The 20,930-nt window shown below is 51.2% G+C and overlaps 1 protein-coding gene across 1 annotated transcript; it reads right to left on the bottom strand.

Moving 5' to 3' along the window:
* Positions 1-4,221: 4,221 nt before the first annotated feature.
* LOC139384645 (uncharacterized) lies at positions 4,222-20,287 on the bottom strand. Its single transcript, XM_071129459.1, has 4 exons — positions 20,231-20,287; positions 5,280-5,564; positions 4,618-5,056; positions 4,222-4,244 (listed from the first exon to the last, which is right to left on the bottom strand). The coding sequence occupies exons 1-4, from the start codon at positions 20,285-20,287 to the stop codon at positions 4,222-4,224; spliced, it is 804 nt and encodes a 267-aa protein (XP_070985560.1).
* Between the last annotated feature and the right edge of the window lie 643 nt (positions 20,288-20,930).

Genomic DNA, 20,930 nt, shown 5'->3' with positions numbered 1-20,930 from the left:
GAGGGTAGAGATAGAGAAGGTAGAGATAGAGAGGGTAGAGATAGAGAGGGTAGAGATAGAGATAGAGAGGGTAGAGATAGAGAGGGTAGAGATAGAGATAGAGAGGGTAGAGATAGAGATACAGATAGAGAGGGTAGAGATAGAGAGGGTAGAGATAGAGATACAGATAGAGAGGGTAGAGATAGAGAGGATAGAGGGGTAGAGAGGGTATAGATAGAGGGGTAGAGAGGGTATAGATAGAGGGGTAGAGAGGGTATAGATAGAGAGGGTAGAGAAGGTATAGATAGAGAGGGTAGAGATAGAGATATAGAGTATAGATAGAGAGGGTAGAGATAGAGAGGGTAGAGATAGAGATATAGGGTATAGATAGAGAGGGTAGATAGGGTATAGATAGAGATAGAGAGGGTAGAAAGGGTAGCATAGTATCAACCTTATTTTTGGCACTAAACAGTCTCCATTCTTTTTTCCAACTGTTACCGGGGGACCTGAAGACAAGTGTTGTGTCACGACTACCGCCGAAGTCGATGCCTCTCCTTGTTCCGGCGGCGTTCGGCGGTCGGCGTCGCCCGTCTTCTAGCCATCAACGATCTACTTTTCATTTTCCATTTGTTTTGTCTTGTCTTCCCAAACACCTGGTTTCAATTCCATCAATTACATGTTGTGTATTTAACCCTCTGTTTCCCCCTAAGTCCTTGTCCGGTATTGTTTGTAGTGCGTGTGCACGTTATGCTGGTGTGAGACGGGTTTTGTCTGGTATTGTTTGTAGTGCGTGTGCACGTTATGCTGGTGTGAGACGGGTTTTGTCTGGTATTGTTTGTAGTGCGTGTGCACGTTATGCTGGTGTGAGACGGGTTTTGTCTGGTATTGTTTGTAGTGCGTGTGCACGTTATGCTGGTGTGAGATGGGTTTTGTCTGGTATTGTTTGTAGTGCGTGTGCACGTTATGCTGGTGTGAGATGGGTTTTGTCTGGTATTGTTTGTAGTGCGTGTGCACGTTATGCTGGTGTGAGACATGGTTTTGTCTGGTATTGTTTGTAGTGCGTGTGCACGTTATGCTGGTGTGAGACATGGTTTTGTCTGGTATTGTTTGTAGTGCGTGTGCACGTTATGCTGGTGTGAGACATGGTTTTGTCTGGTATTGTTTATAGTGCGTGTGCACGTTATGCTGGTGTGAGACGGGTTTTGTTACCCATTGATAGTTTGTTCTATTTTACGGTGTTTTTAAAAATGTTTTAAACTGCTCAGTTGGAACTCACCCATTACATGTTGCGAGACCTCTGGGCGTCCTAGAGCAAAATGGAGGACACCATTGTGTTCGTGAAAGTCTCATCTTTCCAGAGAGGGCGGTATAATAGGTTTTGTAGGCCAAACCGCTACAGACGATTTTGTGAGAAGAACGATTTTGGGGATGTATCATGCGTGGTCTGACTAAACACCACTCTGCCACCTTTCACCTCAGATTGGATGTCTCCTGGTCTGACTAAACACCTCTCTGTCACCTTTCACCTCAGATACGGAGGTGTGACATCAGCGAATGTGCTGGATCCAGATGCATTCACTTGATATCTCTGTCTGTAACTGACACATTGTAATGGGGGGGGGGGGGGGGTTCTGTTGTGTTTATTGGATCTCTGCGGGGGAGAGGACATCGATCTCAGGAGGAGTCTGTGTTTCCCTGTATTACTGGAAGACACTGAACCACTTCAAAGGAGTAGTTACATTAGAACACAGCTCTGGCCTGACCAAACTTTACAAACTCACGCACTTAGACTGATTTCCTCTTGGTACGGTTTTGCAAAAGTGAGATTCCAGTGGGGGAATGAACAGAACAGCACAGAAGGAACAGAAGGAGAGGGAGAGCCAGGAGGAGAGAGAGAGACAGAGAGATAGAGAGAGAGAGAGAGAGAGAGAGAGAGAGAGAGAACAGGAGGAGAGAGAGAGAGGGAGAGAGAGAGAGAGAGAGAGCGAGGAGGAGAGAGGGAGAGTGAGAGAGAGAGAGAGAGAGAGAGAGAGAGAGGAACAGGAGGAGAGAGAGAGAGGGAGAGAGAGAGAGGAACAGGAGGAGAGAGTGAGACAGAGAGAGAGAGAGAGGAATGTGAGGGGAAAGAGGGTGAGAGAGAGGGTGACAGAGAGAGAGAGAGGAACAGGAGGAGAGAGAAAGAGGGAGAGAGAGAGAGAGAGAGAGAGGGGGAACAGGAGGAGAGAGAGAGAGAGAGAGAGAGGAACAGGAGGAGAGAGTGAGACAGAGACAGAGAGAGAGAGAGAGAGAAAGAGAGAGAGAGAGGAACAGGAGGAGAGAGAAAGAGGGAGAGAGAGAGAGAGAGAGAGAGAGAGAGGGAGGGAGGGAGAGAGAGAGCCAGGAGGAGAGAGAGAGAGAGAGAGATAGAGAGAGGAACGGGAGGAGAGAGAGAGAGAGAGGGGAACGGGAGGAGAGAAAGAGAGAGCCAGGAGGAGAGAGCGAGAGAGAGAGAGAGATAGAGAGAGGAACGGGAGGAGAGAGAGAGACAGCCAGGAGGAGAGAGAGAGAGAGAGAGAGGGGAACGGGAGGAGAGAGAGAGAGAGCCAGGAGGAGAGAGAGAGAGAGAGAGAGATAGAGAGAGGAATGGGAGGAGAGAGAGAGGAACGGGAGGAGAGAGAAAGAGGACCGGGAGGAGAGAGAGAGGAACGGGAGGAGAGAGAAAGAGGACCGGGAGGAGAGTGAGAGGAACGGGAGGAGAGCGAGATGAACGGGAGGAGAGAGAGAGAGAGGATTGGAAGGAGAGAGTAAGCCAGGAGGAGAGAGAGAGAGCCAGGAGGAGAGAGAGAGCCGGGAGGAGAGAGAGAGCCAGGAGGAGAGAGAGAGAGGAATGGGAGGAGAGAGAGAGAGGAATGGGAGGAGAGAGAGCCATGAGGAGAGATAGAAAGGACAAGGAGGAGAGAGAGAGGACCGGGAGGAGAGAGAGAGAGGATCAGAAGGAGAGAGGGAGAGAGGATCGGAAGGAGAGAGAGAGCCAGGAGGAGAGAAAGAGAGGAACGGGAGGAGAGAGAGAGCCAGGAGGATAGAGAGAGGTACGGGAGGAGAGAGAGGGGGAGTAGTGGCTCGCAGCTCAGCAGAGATAGGGAGAGAGAGAAGAGGGAGCAGCGACCTGTAGCTCAGCAGAGAGAGGGAGAAAGAGAAGAGGGAGCAGCGACCTATAGCTCAGCAGAGAGAGGGAGAGAGAGAAGAGGGAGCAGCGACCTATAGCTCAGCAGAGAGAGGGAGAGAGAGAAGAGGGAGCAGCGACCTGTAGCTCAGCAGAGAGAGGGAAAGAGAGAAGAGGGAGCGAGAGAAGAGGGAGAGCATGGTGTAAAGGGGGGGATAATTTGTTGGACACCTGAAGCATCTTTGATGACACAGTCCAGTGCTTCTCTTCCCAACACGTGTCTCTCTCATTTCTGTTCTCCGCACCACGCTAGAAGGAACGCTTCGATTCCACTGCTATTATCGGACACATGGTTTTGACCTGAGAATGAGCCGGAGAGGTTTCCCCCAACTAAATATCAAAAGCTAACTGGTAGGGAGGGAGACCAGAGAACTGGTAGGGAGAGAGACCAGAGAACTGACAGGGAGGGAGACCAGAGAACTGGTAGGGAGAGAGACCAGAGAACTGGTAGGGAGGGAGACCAGATAACTGGTAGGGAGGGAGACCAGAGAACTGGTAGGGAGGGGGACCAGAGAACTGGTAGGGAGGCGGACCAGAGAACTGGTAGAGAGGGAGTCCAGAGAACTGGTAGAGAGGGAGACCAGAGAACTGATAGAGAGGGGGACCACACACACAAGAGAGAGGAGAAGAGAGAGGGAAAGAGAGAGGGAAAGAGAGAGAGAAAGAGAGAGAGAGACAGAGAGAGAGACAGAGAGAGGGAAATAGAGAAGGAAAGAGAGAGAGAAAGAGAGAGGGAAAGAGAGTGGAAGAGAGAGGAGAAAATAGAGGGAAAGAGAGATCCAGATGAAAACATTTAAGTCCGTTTCCAGCAGGAAGACAGAGAAAATGTTATTAGATGAGGCTTGCCTCTGTAAATTGAACACAGGGGTTAGGCAGAGGGCCAAAAAAGTGTGGTCTCAGCCGTGAAGACAGTGTCAGAGAGATACACAGAGCCAAGGCCCTCTGCAATGGAACACAGACCATCTGACTCTGCAAAACACACACACACACACACACACACACACACAAGCGCCCGAGTGGCACGGCGGTCTAAGTGCATCTCAACAGGCGTCACTACAGAGATCTGGGAGGGAGACCAGAGGACTGGGAGGGAGACCAGAGAACTGGTAGGGAGGCGGACCAGAGAACTGGTAGGGAGGGAGACCAGAGGACTGGGAGGGAGGGAGAACAGAGAACTGAGACCAGAGAAAAGGTAGGGAGGGGGACCAGCGAACTGGTAGGGAGGGAGACCAGAGAACTGGTAGGGAGGGGGACCAGAGAACTGGTAGGGAGGGAGACCAGATAACTGGTAGGGAGGGAGAACAGAGAACTGAGACCAGAGAACTGGTAGGGAGGGGGACCAGAGAACTGGTAGGGAGGGAGACCAGATAACTGGTAGGGAGGGAGACCAGATAACTGGTAGGGAAGGAGACCAGATAACTGGTAGGGAGGGAGACCAGAGAACTGGTAGGGAGGGAGACCAGAGAACTGGTAGGGAGGGGGACCAGATAACTGGTAGGGAGGGGGACCAGAGAACTGGTAGGGAGGGAGACCAGAGAACTGGTAGGGAGGGGGACCAGAGAACTGGTAAGGAAGGGGACCAGATAACTGGTAGGGAGGGGGACCAGAGAACTGGTAGGGAGGGAGACCAGAGAACTGGTAGGGAGGGGGACCAGATAACTGGTAGGGAGGGGGACCAGAGAACTGGTAGGGAGGGAGACCAGAGAACTGGTAGGGAGGGGGACCAGAGAACTGGTACGGAAGGGGACCAGATAACTGGTAGGGAGGGGGACCAGAGAACTGGTAGGGAGGGAGACCAGAGAACTGGTGGGGAGGGAGACCAGAGAACTGGTAGGGAGGGGGACCAGAGAACTGGTAGGGAGGGGGACCAGAGAACTGACAGGGAGGGGGACCAGAGAACTGTTAGGGAGGGAGACCAGATAACTGACAGGGAGGGGGACCAGAGAACTGGTAGGGAGGGGGACCAGAGAACTGGGAGGGAGGGAGACCAGAGAACTGAGACCAGAGAACTGACAGGGAGGGGGACCAGAGAACTGGTAGGGAGGGAGACCAGAGAACTGGTAGGGAGGAAGACCAGAGAACTGGTAGGGAGGGAGACCAGAGAACTGAGACCAGAGAACTGACAGGGAGGGGGACCAGAGAACTGGTAGGGAGGGGGACCAGAGAACTGGTAGGGAGGGAGACCAGAGAACTGGTAGGGAGGGGGACCAGAGAACTGGTAGGGAGGGGGACCAGAGAACTGGTAGGGAGTGGGACCAGAGAACTGGTAGGGAGGGGGACCAGAGAAGTGGTAGGGAGGGGGACCAGAGAACTGGTAGGGAGGGGGACCAGAGAACTGGTAGGGAGGGGGACCAGAGAACTGGTAGGGAGGGGGACCAGAGAACTGACAGGGAGAGGCACCAGAGAACTAGTAGGGAGGGAGACCAGAGAACTGACAGGGAGGGGGACCAGATAACTGGTAGGGAGGGAGACCAGAGAACTGGTAGGGAGGGAGACCAGAGAACTGAGACCAGAGAACTGACAGGGAGGGGGACCAGAGAACTGGTAGGGAGGGAGACCAGAGAACTGAGACCAGAGAACTGGTAGGGAGGGGGACCAGAGAACTGGCAGGGAGGGAGACCAGAGAACAGGTAGGGAGGGAGACCAGAGAACTGGTAGGGAGGGAGACCAGAGAACTGGTAGGGTGGGAGACCAGAGAACTGGTAGGGAGGGAGACCAGAGAACTGACAGGGAGGGAGACCAGAGAACTGACAGGGAGGGGGACCAGAGGACTGGTAGGGAGGGGGACCAGATAACTGGTAGGGAGGGAGGCCAGTGAACTGGTAGAGAGAGAGACCAGAGAACTGACAGGGAGGGAGACCAGAGAACTGATAGGGAGGGAGACCAGAGAACTGGTAGGGAGGGAGACCAGATAACTGGTAGTGAGGGAGACCAGAGAACTGGTAGGGAGGGAGACCAGAAAACTGGTAAGGAGGGAGACCAGAGAACTGACAGGGAGGGGGACCAGAGGAGTGGTAGGGAGGGGGACCAGAGAACTGGTAGTGAGGGAGACCAGAGAACTGGCAGGGAGGGAGACCAGGGAACTGGTAGTGAGGGGGACCAGAGAACTGGTAGTGAGGGAGACCAGAGAACTGGTAAGGAGGGAGACCAGAGAACTGGTAGTGAGGGAGACCAGAGAACTGGTAGGGAGGGAGACCAGAGAACTGGTAGTGATGGAGACCAGAGAACTGGTAGTGAGGGAGACCAGAGAGCTGGTAGTGAGGGAGACCAGAGAACTGGTAGTGAGGGAGACCAGAGAACTGGTAGGGAGGGAGACCAGAGAACTGGTAGTGACGGAGACCAGAGAACTGGTAGTGAGGGAGACCAGAGAACTGGTAGGCAGGGAGACCAGAGAACTGGTAGTGAGGGAGACCAGAGAACTGGTAGTGAGGGAGACCAGAGAACTGGTAGGGAGGGAGACCAGAGAACTGGTAGTGAGGGAGACCAGAGAACTTGGATAGAACCTACAATGCATGGTAAAGGTTATTCTGTTAAATCAGGATCATTAATCAATGATCCAGTTGTGTTTCTATCATGCTGTGTTATGCATGCTGGTACTTCAGAGGCCTATTCTTCGTGACAGTGCTGTGTCACAACCAATGTCCCTGTTATTGACATCCTGATCCATTGTGCAGGTAGGATGCTGATAACGTGTTGTGTTGTCACATTGAGAAACCTCCCCCTGACAGTGTTGGGGATGGAGGGGGCGGGGAAGATTTATCACTGCCCACACTTCCTCTCAGGGATGTTCTGAGACGGTCTGGACACAGGGAACTTCCTGACATGTCTGGGAGCACCACACTGGACAGACCCTGTGGTTCCACTGTCTGACCACATCCCTCTCCTCTCACACACAGAGTAGTGACAGCAGACAGGCGGTCAGGCCAAGCAGAAGAGATCATTGCATGATTGACAAAGATTGTTAAATGCAAGATGCTTCACTGTTGGACAATGTGCAGGGCCACACTACGTGGTAATACTCCCTGCTGATTGGGTGCGGCAGGTAGCCTAGTGGTTAGTGCATTGGACTAGTAAACCGTAAAGGTTGCAAGATCGAATCCCCGAGTTGACAAGGTACAAATCTGTCGTTCTGCCCCCTGAACAAGGCAGTTTAACCCACTGTTCCAATCATTGAAAATTAAGAATTTGTTCTTAACGGACTTGCCTAGATTAAATTTAAAAAAAAATAAAGATTGGTCCATGTTCTACCTGCAAAGCTTTAGGATGTGAACCTATGAGACAAGTTGCATTCTATTGGTTTAAAACCGATTCACTAAGGAATGACATCATGCTACTAATCTGTCCTGTACATCTGAGCAGGCAGCTTCTACTTCCTGTTTCCTATCTGTGCTGTCCCTTATCTAGCCTTTCTGTTTCAGCTGATTCTGTAGCTGAAGCTACAGGGCAACGGTCCCAGGCTTGTGTCATGGCTGAGGAAGGCTTCATAACTCAGAGTAACTTAGCGACTGTCCCGTGGGCCAACCTCTCTGGGAGGACACCAGCAAACAGGAGTTATGTTACGCCAGAGGGTAATTACAACTAACCCATCCACAGCAATACACACCAGAGAGTAATTACACCTAATCCAACCCAGCAATACACACCAGAGGGTAGTTACAACTAACCCATCCACAGCAATACACACCAGATAGTAATTACACCTAATCCAACCCAGCAACACACAGATATACCCTAGTAAATCTTCACCACCGGGAACAGAATGTTACACTTGAATCTCTCTCTTTCTCTCTTCTTAGACGTGTTTACGTTATAATGGTTTTCAACGTGATAGAGACAAACTCTTGCAGGAAGATATCCAGCGTATTCACATCGCCCAGAGAACTGAGAACTGGTAGGGAAGAATATATATTAAAAATGGAGACTCCACACCATGTAAACTGGAACAACCATCTCACTATCAGTTTCTATAAATCCAACCACTTACAGATCGGATTAGTTTAGAAACACGTCTGATTCTGTGTTTTAGTTTACGATCAAAAACAATCAAATATACAGTAACATGCAAAAAAAACACAACTACAGACGTTAAAACAGTATGAAGATGACACCGCGTTAAATAAAGCAATTCCATAGAGACACATATCAGCTCTACTGGTAGTACTGCTACTACCAGCAGTACTACAACCTGCACCTGTCGACAACGACAAGTTGAATCGATAGCAGCTAGTAGACCGGTGACGACGACCGCCGAGCGCCACCGGAACAGGAAGGGGAGAAACCTTCAGTGGCAGCTAGTAGACCGGCGACGACGACCGCCGAGCGCCACCGGAACGGGAAGGGGAGACACCTTCAGTGGCAGCTAGAAGACCGGCGACGACGACCGCCGAGCACCACCCGAATGGGAAGGGGAGACACCTTCAGTGGCAGCTAGTAGACCGGCGACGACGACCGCCGAGCACCACCCGAATGGGAAGGGGAGACACCTTCAGTGGCAGCTAGTAGACCGGCGACGACGACCGCCGAGCACCACCCGAATGGGAAGGGGAGACACCTTCAGTGGCAGCTAGTAGACCGGCGACGACGACCACCGAGCGCCGCCCGAACGGGAAGGGGAGCCACCTTCAGTGGCAGTTAGTAGACCGGCGACGACGACCGCCGAGCACCACCCGAATGGGAAGGGGAGACACCTTCAGTGGCAGCTAGTAGACCGGCGACGACGACCGCCGAGCGCCACCCGAATGGGAAGGGGAGACACCTTCAGTGGCAGCTGTAGACCGGCGACGACGACCGCCGAGCACCACCCGAATGGGAAGGGGAGACACCTTCAGTGGCAGCTAGAAGACCGGCGACGACGACCGCCGAGCACCACCGGAACGGGAAGGGGAGACACCTTCAGTGGCAGCTAGTAGACCGGCGACGACGACCGCCGAGCGCCACCGGAACGGGAAGGGGAGACACCTTCAGTGGCAGCTAGTAGACCGGCGACGACGACCGCCGAGCACCACCGGAACGGGAAGGGGAGACACCTTCAGTGGCAGCTAGTAGACCGGCGACGACGACCGCCGAGCGCCACCGGAACGGGAAGGGGAGACACCTTCAGTGGCAGCTAGTAGACCGGCGACGACGACCGCCGAGCGCCACCGGAACGGGAAGGGGAGACACCTTCAGTGGCAGCTAGTAGACCGGCGACGACGACCGCCGAGCGCCACCGGAACGGGAAGGGGAGACACCTTCAGTGGCAGCTAGTAGACCGGCGACGACGACCGCCGAGCGCCACCCGAATGGGAAGGGGAGACACCTTCAGTGGCAGCTAGTAGACCGGCGACGACGACCGCCGAGCGCCACCGGAACGGGAAGGGGAGACACCTTCAGTGGCAGCTAGTAGACCGGCGACGACGACCGCCGAGCGCCACCGGAACGGGAAGGGGAGAAACCTTCAGTGGCAGCTAGTAGACCTACGACGACGAGCGCCGAGCGCCACCGGAACGGGAAGGGGAGAAACCTTCAGTGGCAGCTAGTAGACCGGCGACGACGACCGCCGAGCGCCACCGGAACGGGAAGGGGAGACACCTTCAGTGGCAGCTAGTAGACCGGCGACGACGACCGCCGAGCGCCACCGGAACGGGAAGGGGAGACACCTTCAGTGGCAGCTAGTAGACCGGCGACGACGACCGCCGAGCGCCACCGGAACGGGAAGGGGAGACACCTTCAGTGGCAGCTAGTAGACCGGCGACGACGACCGCCGAGCGCCACCGGAACGGGAAGGGGAGACACCTTCAGTGGCAGCTAGTAGACCGGCGACGACGACCGCCGAGCGCCACCCGAATGGGAAGGGGAGACACCTTCAGTGGCAGCTAGTAGACCGGCGACGACGACCGCCGAGCGCCACCGGAACGGGAAGGGGAGACACCTTCAGTGGCAGCTAGTAGACCGGCGACGACGACCGCCGAGCGCCACCCGAATGGGAAGGGGAGACACCTTCAGTGGCAGCTAGTAGACCGGCGACGACGACCGCCGAGCGCCACCGGAACGGGAAGGGGAGACACCTTCAGTGGCAGCTAGTAGACCGGCGACGACGACCGCCGAGCGCCACCGGAACGGGAAGGGGAGAAACCTTCAGTGGCAGCTAGTAGACTTACGACGACGAGCGCCGAGCGCCACCGGAACGGGAAGGGGAGAAACCTTCAGTGGCAGCTAGTAGACCGGCGACGACGACCGCCGAGCGCCACCGGAACGGGAAGGGGAGACACCTTCAGTGATATTAGTGACATATTAGTGACATGCGTAGAAACAAAACATGCCAATTTGAAAAATAAGCCATAGGAGTTTTTTTGAACGAGAATTAAGATGACTTTCAAATAGTAAGACATTTATTAAAGCAACAGATACCATTAATAAGAAGGAGCTAGAAGTGTCTTATGTGGTGAGCTACCGAGTGGGGAGGACAAGCAAGCCCCATACTATTGTGGAGGACGAAATTCTTCCTGCTGCCGCAGAAATGGCTGGGACAATGCTGGGGGAAATGGTCCCAAAAATTAGACAGACAAATCCTTCATCAAACAACATTGTTTCACGACGCATCAGTGACATGGCAGGAAATGTTTTGAAACAATTACTGCTTCGCATACAAACCAGTGAATTCTATGAGTTACAGCTGGATGAGTCAACAGGCCTGGCACAGCTCCTGGTATATGTCTGTTACATCTGGATGAGTCAACAGACCTGGCACAGCTCCTGGTATATGTCTGTTACAACTGGATGAGTCAACAGGCCTGGCACAGCTCCTGGTATATGTCTGTTACAGCTGGATGAGTCAACAGACCTGGCACAGCTCCTGGTATATGTCTGTTACAGCTGGATGAGTCAACAGACCTGGCACAGCTCCTGTTATGTCTGTTACAGCTGGATGAGTCAACAGGCCTGGCACAGCTCCTGGTATATGTCTGTTACAGCTGGATGAGTCAACAGACGTGGCACAGCTCCTGGTATATGTCTGTTACAGCTGGATGAGTAAACAGACGTGGCACAGCTCCTGGTATATGTCTGTTACAGCTGGATGAGTCAACAGACGTAGCGGGCCTGGCACAGCTCCTGGTATATGTCTGTTACAGCTGGATGAGTCAACAGACGTGGAGGGCCTGGCACAGCTCCTGGTATATATCTGTTACAGCTGGATGAGTCAACAGACCTGGCACAGCTCCTGGTATATGTCTGTTACAGCTGGATGAGTCAACAGACCTGGCACAGCTCCTGGTATATGTCTGTTACAACTGGATGAGTCAACAGGCCTGGCACAGCTCCTGGTATATGTCTGTTACAGCTGGATGAGTCAACAGGCCTGACACAGCTCCTGGTATATGTCTGTTACAGCTGGATGAGTCAACAGGCCTGACACAGCTCCTGGTATATGTCTGTTAAAACTGGATGAGTCAACAGACGTGGCACAGCTCCTGATATATGTCTGTTACAGCTGGATGAGTCAACAGGCCTGACACAGCTCCTGGTATATGTCTGTTACAGCTGGATGAGTCAACAGACGTGGTGGGCCTGGCACAGCTCCTGGTATATGTCTGTTACAACTGGATGAGTCAACAGACCTGGCACAGCTCCTGGTATATGTCTGTTACAGCTGGATGAGTCAACAGGCCTGGCACAGCTCCTGGTATATGTCTGTTACAACTGGATGAGTCAACAGGCCTGGCACAGCTCCTGGTATATGTCTGTTACAGCTGGATGAGTCAACAGGCCTGACACAGCTCCTGGTATATGTCTGTTACAGCTGGATGAGTCAACAGGCCTGACACAGCTCCTGGTATATGTCTGTTAAAACTGGATGAGTCAACAGACGTGGCACAGCTCCTGGTATATGTCTGTTACAGCTGGATGAGTCAACAGGCCTGACACAGCTCCTGGTATATGTCTGTTACAGCTGGATGAGTCAACAGGCCTGACACAGCTCCTGGTATATGTCTGTTACAGCTGGATGAGTCAACAGACGTGGTGGGCCTGGCACAGCTCCAGGTATATGTCTGTTACAACTGGATGAGTCAACAGGCCTGACACAGCTCCTGGTATATGTCTGTTACAGCTGGATGAGTCAACAGACGTGGTGGGCCTGGCACAGCTCCTGGTATATGTCTGTTACAACTGGATGAGTCAACAGGCCTGACACAGCTCCTGGTATATGTCTGTTACAGCTGGATGAGTCAACAGACGTGGTGGGCCTGGCACAGCTCCTGGTATATGTCTGTTACAACTGGATGAGTCAACAGGCCTGGCACAGCTCCTGGTATATGTCTGTTACAGCTGGATGAGTCAACAGACCTGGCACAGCTCCTGGTATATGTCTGTTACAGCTGGATGAGTCAACAGACCTGGCACAGCTCCTGGTATATGTCTGTTACAGCTGGATGAGTCAACAGACCTGGCACAGCTCCTGTTATGTCTGTTACAGCTGGATGAGTCAACAGGCCTGGCACAGCTCCTGGTATATGTCTGTTACAGCTGGATGAGTCAACAGACGTGGCACAGCTCCTGGTATATGTCTGTTACAGCTGGATGAGTCAACAGACGTGGTGGGCCTGGTACAGCTCCTGGTATATGTCTGTTACAGCTGGATGAGTCAACAGACGTGGCGGGCCTGGCACAGCTCCTGGTATATGTCTTTTACAGCTGGATGAGTCAACAGGCCTGGCACAGCTCCTGGTATATGTCTGTTACAACTGGATGAGTCAACAGGCCTGGCACAGCTCCTGGTATATGTCTGTTACAGCTGGATGAGTCAACAGACGTGGCACAGCTCCTGGTATATGTCTGTTACAGCTGGATGAGTCAACAGACGTGGTGGGCCTGGCACAGCTCCTGGTATATGTCTGTTACAGCTGGATGAGTCAACAGGCCTGACACAGCTCCTGGTACATGTCCGTTACGTTTATGGGGGGTCAATTAAGGAAGACGTCCTCTTCTGCAAACCACTGGAAACCAGGACAACAGGAGACATCAAATGGACTTTGGTGGTCAAGATGTGTTGGTATCTGTACTGATGGTGCAAAAGCCATGACAGGGAGACATAGTGGAGTGGTAATGCGCGTGCAAGCAGTGCCACTTGGGTCCACTGCAGCATCCACCGAGAGTCTCTAACTGTCAAGGGAATGCCTGACAGCTTGAAAGACGTTTTGGACACTACACTGAAAATGGTTAACTTTGTTAAAGACAAGGTCAAATTTTCTGCACTTTGATATGATATGGGCAGCGACCATGTAACGCTTTTACAACATACAGAAGTGCTCTGGTTATCAAGGGGCAAAGATTTGAAATGTTGTTTTAAATTGAGAGACGAGCGTAAAGTTTTCTTTACTGACCATAGTTTTCACTTGTCTGACTGCTTGCATGATGAAGAGTTTCTCACACGACTGGTCTATCTGGGTGATGTTTTTTCTCACCTGAATGATCTGATTCTAGGATTACAGGGACTCTCTGCAACTATAGTCAATGTGCAAAATTGAGGCTATGATTAATTAAGAAGTTGGAGCTCTTCTGCATTAACCTGTTGAGTGTACTGTTGGGGCAGTATTTTGATGCTTGGGATTGATTATAACCTGAGGATTGATTATAAAAAATGTTTGACATGTTTCTTCTAAATTTACGGATACTATTTGGAATTTTCATCTGCTCGTCATGACCTGCTGATTTCTGAACAAAATGTGCCAACCAAATGGAGGTTTTTGGATATAAAAATAATGTTTATGGAACAAAAGGAACATTTATTGTGTAACTGGGAGTCTCGTGAGTGCAAACATCCGAAGATCATCAAAGGTAATCGATTCATTTTATTGCTTTTCTGACTTTCTTGACCAATCTACTTTGCTGCTAGCTGTTTGTAATGTTTTGTCTGCTGAGAGAGATGTCCTCACATAAACGCTTGGTTTGCTTTCACTGTAAAGCTTTTTTAAAATCTGCCAGGTGTATTAACAACAAGATAAGTTGTGTTTTGCTATATTGCTCTTGTGATTTCATGAAAATGTAATATTTTTAGTAATTTAATTTGAATTTGGCGCTCTGCAATTCAGCGGATGTTGACGAAAATGATCCCGCTAACGGGACGGGTGTGCCAAGACGTTTTACCAAGGACAACACACAGGTCTTTCCATCATTGTATGATTTTTTTTGTGTCCAAATGAACTCAAACTTACAGGCAATGTCAAATGTGAAGCACCTGAGTGACTTGGCTTTTTACGCAGGTACTTTCCTGAAACGGACGACACAAACAACTGGATTCATTATCCCTTTCATGCCCTGCCTCCAGTCCACTTACTGATGTCTGAACAAGAGAGCCTCATCGAAATTCCCACAAGTGGTTCTGTGAAAATGTAATTTAATTTAATCAGAAACCACTGCCAGATTTCTGGATTTTGGCAGTGGTCAGAGTATCCTGCCTTGGCAAATCGTGCTGTTAAGACACTGATGCCCTTTGCAACCACGTACCTATGTGAGAGTGGATTCTCGGCCCTCACTAGCATGAAAACTACATTCAGGCACAGAAACTGTGTGTGGAAAATTATTAAAGACTGAGACTCTCTCTAATACAACCCAACATTGCAGAGTTATGTGCATCCTTTCAAGCACACCCTTCTCATTAACCTGTGGTGAGTTATTCACCATTTTAGGTGAACAAATAAGGTTTTATATGTAAGATGTTTGTAAATAAAGCACTTCTGAATAAGCTACCTTCTTATTTATCATTAACTCATCAATATTATAATATAATATATTAGAATATATTATATTATAATGTAATTATCATCAATATTATAATTATAATTCCTAAAACCAGGTCTTAAGCATGGATTACACTTGAGGCCCATGCGATTTCCACAGAGTTGGGTATGGCTGCCTTTTCCTGTTACGCTCCTTGCCTATGGAATAGCCTGCAGACTAAACTTCAACCTGAGACTCTTGTCGTCCAATTTTAAACATTTATTGGAGGATTTTTATTTTTGTATTTTTGCTTTTAACTCGGGGTAATATAAGTTCTAATGTTGTTAGGGGAATAACCTGTTAGTAGAATAACCTTTTAGTAGAATAACCTGTTAGGGGAATAACCTGTTAGGGGAATAACCTGTTAGTAGAATAACCTGTTAGGGGAATAACCTGTTAGGGGAATAACCTGTTAGGGGAATAACCTGTTAGGGGAATAACCTGAGCCGGGTTGTGACAAAAACTCAAACTCATTCTTTTGTTTTCATAAATGTATAGTGTGTGTGTGTGTGTGTGTGTGTGGCAGGCTTACAATGATGGCAAAAAAACAACATTTGAGAGTGCTCTGACCCTGGTGCTGGAGGGGGGGGTACGCAGCTGGAGGTTGAATGTTTGAAGGGGTACGGGACTATTAAAGGTTTGGGAACCACTGCTCTACTCTTCCCTTAGCCATGTGTCTAGTGAAATACTGCCCTGCCCGTGTACTAAACACTGAACAGCCTCCTGATGTGCTGAGCTCAGCAGTTCCCCAGAGAGGCCCAGTGTGCCATAGACATGAACCAGTGAGGAAAATGTGATACCAGGGCAGAGCAGGGCTGGCAGGCGGTCTGGCACTCACCACTGGAGGAAGGAAGGACAACAAGAGAGAGAGAGAGAGAGAGAGATGGAGAGAGATGGAGAACGAGATGGAAAGAGACAGAGAGATGTAGAACGAGAGGGAAAGGGAGCGACACGCTGGGCGTGCATGGAGAGAGAGCACCCAGGATTTACTGCGCTTGGCGCGGCGCGGCGGCCTCCACAGCTGCCTTATCTGCTGCCAGACATCCAGGGCCTGCTGGGAGATGGAGGGGAGAGGACGGAGGACAGGGTGAAATCAGGACAACAGCGGCAGGCAGGGCCCCACCCACCCACTGCACCTCACCGTTCTATGCTCGGTTATGAAAAGCCAACTGACATTTACTCCTGAGGTGCTGACCTGTTGCACCCTCCACATCCACTGTGGTTATTATTTGACCCTGCTGGCCGTCTATGAACATTTGAACATCTTGAATATCAATCTGGCCCTAAATATCCATGTTCTGTTATAATCTCCCCTCACCACAGCCAGAAGAGGACTGGCCACCCCTCATAGCCTGGTTCTTCTCCCCCCAGCACAGCCAGAAGAGGACTAGCCACCCCTCATAGCCTGGTTCTTCTCTAGGTTTCTTCCTAAGGTTCCTGCTTTTCTAGGGAGTTTTTCCTAGCCACCGTGCTTCTACATCTGCATTGCTTGCTGTTTGGGGTTTTAGGTTGGGTTTCTGCATAGCACTTTGTGACATCTGCTGATGTAAAAATGTCTTTAAAAATACATTTGATTGATTGATTTACTCTGAAAGCAATATAACTCAATATCCCTCAGCCATAAAACACAGAGATTGGGGAAGGTGGAGATAGAGAGAGAGAAGGGGGAGAGGAGAGATAAAGAGAGATAGAGAGAGAGGGAAGGGGGAGAGGACAGATAGATAGAGAGAGAGGGAATTGGGAGAGGAGAGATAAAGAGAGATAGAGAGAGAGGGTAGGGGGAGAGGAGAGATAAAGAGAGATAGAGAGAGGGAAGGGGGAGAGGACAGATAGAGAGAGAGGGAAGGGGAGAGGAGAGATAGAGGGAGGGAAGGGGGAGAGGAGAGATAAAGAGCGAGGGAAGGGGGAGAGGAGAGATAGAGAGAGAGGGAAGGGGGAGAGGAGAGATAAAGAGAGATAGAGAGAGAGGGAAGGGGGAGAGGACAGATAGATAGAGAGGGAAGGGGAGAGGAGAGATAGAGAGAGAAGGGGGAGAGGAGAGATAGAGAGAGGGAAGGGAGAGAGGAGAGAGAGCGTGGGAAGAGGGAGAGGAGAGATAGAATGAGGGAAGGGGGAGAGGAGAGAGAAAAGGAGAGGGAAGGGGGAGAGGAGAGAAAGAGAAAGAGAGAGGGAAGGGGGAGAGGAGAGATAGAGAGAGGGGGAAGGGGGAGAGGAGAGAGAAAAAGAGAGGGAAGGGGGAGAGGAGAGATAGAAAGAGAGGGAAGGGGGAGAGGAGAGATAAAGAGAGAGGGAAGGGGGAGAGGAGAGATAAAGAGAGATAGAGAGAGAGGGAAGGGGGAGAGGACAGATAGAGAGAGATAGAGAGAGAGGGAAGGGGGAGATGAGATATAAAGAGAGATAGAGAGAGAGGGAAAGGGAGAGGAGAGATAGTGAGCGGGAAGGGGGCGAGGAGAGATAGAGAGAGGGAAGGGGGAGAGGAGAGAGAAAAAGAGAGGGAAGGAGGAGAGGAACGATAAAGAGAGAGGGAAGGGGGAGAGGAGAGATAAAGAGAGAGGGAAGGGGGAGAGGAGAGATAGAGAGAGGGAACGGGAGAGGAGAGGAGAGATAGGAGAGATAAAGAGAGAGGGAAGGGGGAGAGGAGAGATAAGGAGAGGGAAGAGGGAGAGGAGAGATAAGGAGAGGGAAGGGGGAGATGAGAGATAGGAGAGATAAAGAGAGAGGGAAGGGGGAGAGGAGAGATAGAGAGAGGGAAGGGGAGAGGAGAGGAGAGATAGGAGAGATAAAGAGAGAGGGAAAGGGGAGAGGAGAGATAGGAGAGATAGAGAGAGGGAAGGGGGAGAGTAGTAACTATAGCTACCACAGAGACACACTGAACCACAGGGGCTAACTACAGCTACCACAGAGACAGACTGAACCACAGGGGGTTAACTACAACTACCACAGAGACAGACTGAACCACAGGGGCTAACTATAGCTACCACAGAGACAGACTGAACCACAGTCTCTATCTACAGCTACCACAGAGACAGACTGAACCACAGGGGGCTAACTACAACTACCACAGAGACAGACTGAACCACAGGGGCTAACTATAGCTACCACAGAGACAGACTGAACCACAGGGGGCTAACTACAACTACCACAGAGACAGACTAAACCACAGGGGGCTAACTACAACTACCACAGAGACAGACTGAACCACAGTCTCTAACTACAACTACCACAGAGACAGACTGAACCACAGGGGGCTAACTACAACTACCACAGGAGACAGACTGAACCACAGGGGGTTAACTACAACTACCACAGAGACAGACTGAACCACAGGGGGCTAACTATAGCTACCACAGAGACAGACTGAACCACAGTCTCTAACTACAACTACCACAGAGACAGACTGAACCACAGGGGGCTAACTACAACTACCACAGAGACAGACTGAACCACAGTCTCTAACTACAACTACCACAGAGACAGACTGAACCACAGGGGGCTAACTACAACTACCACAGAGACAGACTGAACCACAGGGGGCTAACTACAACTACCACAGAGACAGACTGAACCACAGGGGGCTAACTACAACTACCACAGAGACAGACTGAACCACAGGGGCTAACTATAGCTACCACAGAGACAGACTGAACAACAGGGGGCTAACTACAACTACCACAGAGACAGACTGAACCACAGGGGGCTAACTATAGCTACCACAGAGACAGACTGAACCACAGTCTCTAACTACAACTACCACAGAGACAGACTGAACCACAGTCTCTAACTACAACTACCACAGAGACAGACTGAACCACAGGGGGCTAACTATAGCTACCACAGAGACAGACTGAACCACAGGGGGCTAACTATAGCTACCACAGAGACAGACTGAACCACAGTCTCTAACTACAACTACCACAGAGACAGACTGAACCACAGGGGGCTAACTACAACTACCACAGAGACAGACTGAACCACAGGGGGCTAACTACAACTACCACAGAGACAGACTGAACCACAGGGGGCTAACTACAACTACCACAGAGACAGACTGAACCACAGTCTCTAACTACAACTACCACAGAGACAGACTGAACCACAGGGGGCTAACTACAACTACCACAGAGACAGATTGAACCACAGGGGGCTAACTATAGCTACCACAGAGACAGACTGAACCACAGGGGCTAACTATAGCTACCACAGAGACAGACTGAACCACAGGGGGTTAACTACAACTACCACAGAGACAGACTGAACCACAGGGGCTAACTATAGCTACCACAGAGACAGACTGAACCACAGGGGGCTAACTACAACTACCACAGAGACAGACTGAACCACAGGGGGCTATTTGATTTGATCACTTTATGGCCTCACACAGCTGTCTGTCTGTCTGGAGTGCTTTCAGTCTTTCTGTCAGATTTCTGGAAATTATATTTTTTGGTGTGTGTGCCTTCCGTCAATACTTTGGCCAGTTGATTCATTCAACAAATGGGGCAAAATCAGCACGAATGATATCAAAACAAGGTAAAATAAATAATTAAATAAGTAAAAATAAATTAAATAAAAACACATTTTGTCCTGTCGTGACTCACTGGTCTGGCTGATACTCCAGGGTTCCTGTCGTGACTCACTGGTCTGGCTGATACTCCAGGGTTCCTGTCGTGATTCACTGGTCTGGCTGATACTCCAGGGTTCCTGTCGTGACTCACTGGTCTGGCTGATACTCCAGGGTTCCTGTCGTGACTCACTGGTCTGGCTGATACTCCAGGGTTCCTGTCGTGACTCACTGGTCTGGCTGATACTCCAGGGTTCCTGTCATGACTCACTGGTCTGGCTGATACTCCAGGGTTCCTGTCATGACTCACTGGTCTGGCTGATACTCCAGGGTTCCTGTCATGACTCACTGGTCTGGCTGATACTCCAGGGTTCCTGTCATGACTCACTGGTCTGGCTGATACTCCAGGGTTCCTGTCGTGACTCACTGACTGGCTGACACTCCAGGGGTCCTGTTGTGACTCACCGACTGGCCGACACTCCAGGGGTTCTGTCGTGACTCACCGACTGGCTGACACTCCTGGGGTCCTGTCGTGACTCACTGGTCTGGCTGATACTCCAGGGTTCCTGTCGTGACTCACTGGTCTGGCTGATACTCCAGGGTTCCTGTCGTGACTCACTGGTCTGGCTGATACTCCAGGGTTCCTGTCGTGACTCACTGACTGGCTGACACTCCAGAGGTCCTGTCGTGACTCACCGACTGGCTGACACTCCAGGGGTCCTGTTGTGACTCACCGACTGGCCGACACTCCAGGGGTTCTGTCGTGACTGACACTCCTGGGATCCTGTCATGACTCACCGACTGGCTGACACTCCTGAGGTTCTGTCGTGACTCAATGACATTCCAGGGGTCCTGTCGCGACTCACCGACTGGCTGACACTCCAGAGGTTCTGTCGTGACTCACCGACTGGCTGCCACTCCAGGGGTTCTGTCGTGACTCACCGACTGGCTGACACTACAGAGGTTCTGTCGTGACTCACTGACTGGCTGACACTCCAGAGGTTCTGTCGTGACTCACTGACTGGCTGACACTCTAGGGGTTAAGTCGTGACTTACCGACTGGCTGACACTCCAGGGGTCCTGTCGTGACTCAATGACATTCTAGGGGTTCTGTCTTGACTCACCGACTGGCTGACTCTCCAGAGGTTCTGTCGTGACTCACTGACTGGCTGACACTCCAGGGGTTCTGTCGTGAGTCACCGACCTGCTGACACTCCAGGGGTCCTGTCGTGACTCAATGACATTCTAGGGGTTCTGTCGTGACTCACCGACTGGCTGACACTCCAGGGGTTCTGTCATGACTCACCGACTGGCTGACACTCCAGGGGTCCTGTCGTGACTCACCGACTGGCCGACACTCCAGGGGTCCTGCCGTGACTCACTGGTCTGGCTGATACTCCAGGGTTCCTGTCGTGACTCACTGGTCTGGCTGAT

This window comes from Oncorhynchus clarkii, chromosome 26, assembly GCF_045791955.1.
Source record: "Oncorhynchus clarkii lewisi isolate Uvic-CL-2024 chromosome 26, UVic_Ocla_1.0, whole genome shotgun sequence".
Classification (NCBI taxonomy): Eukaryota; Metazoa; Chordata; class Actinopteri; order Salmoniformes; family Salmonidae; genus Oncorhynchus; species Oncorhynchus clarkii.
The sequence above is the reverse complement of the archived record's forward strand: the minus strand, read 5'-3'. Positions and strand labels throughout refer to the sequence as shown.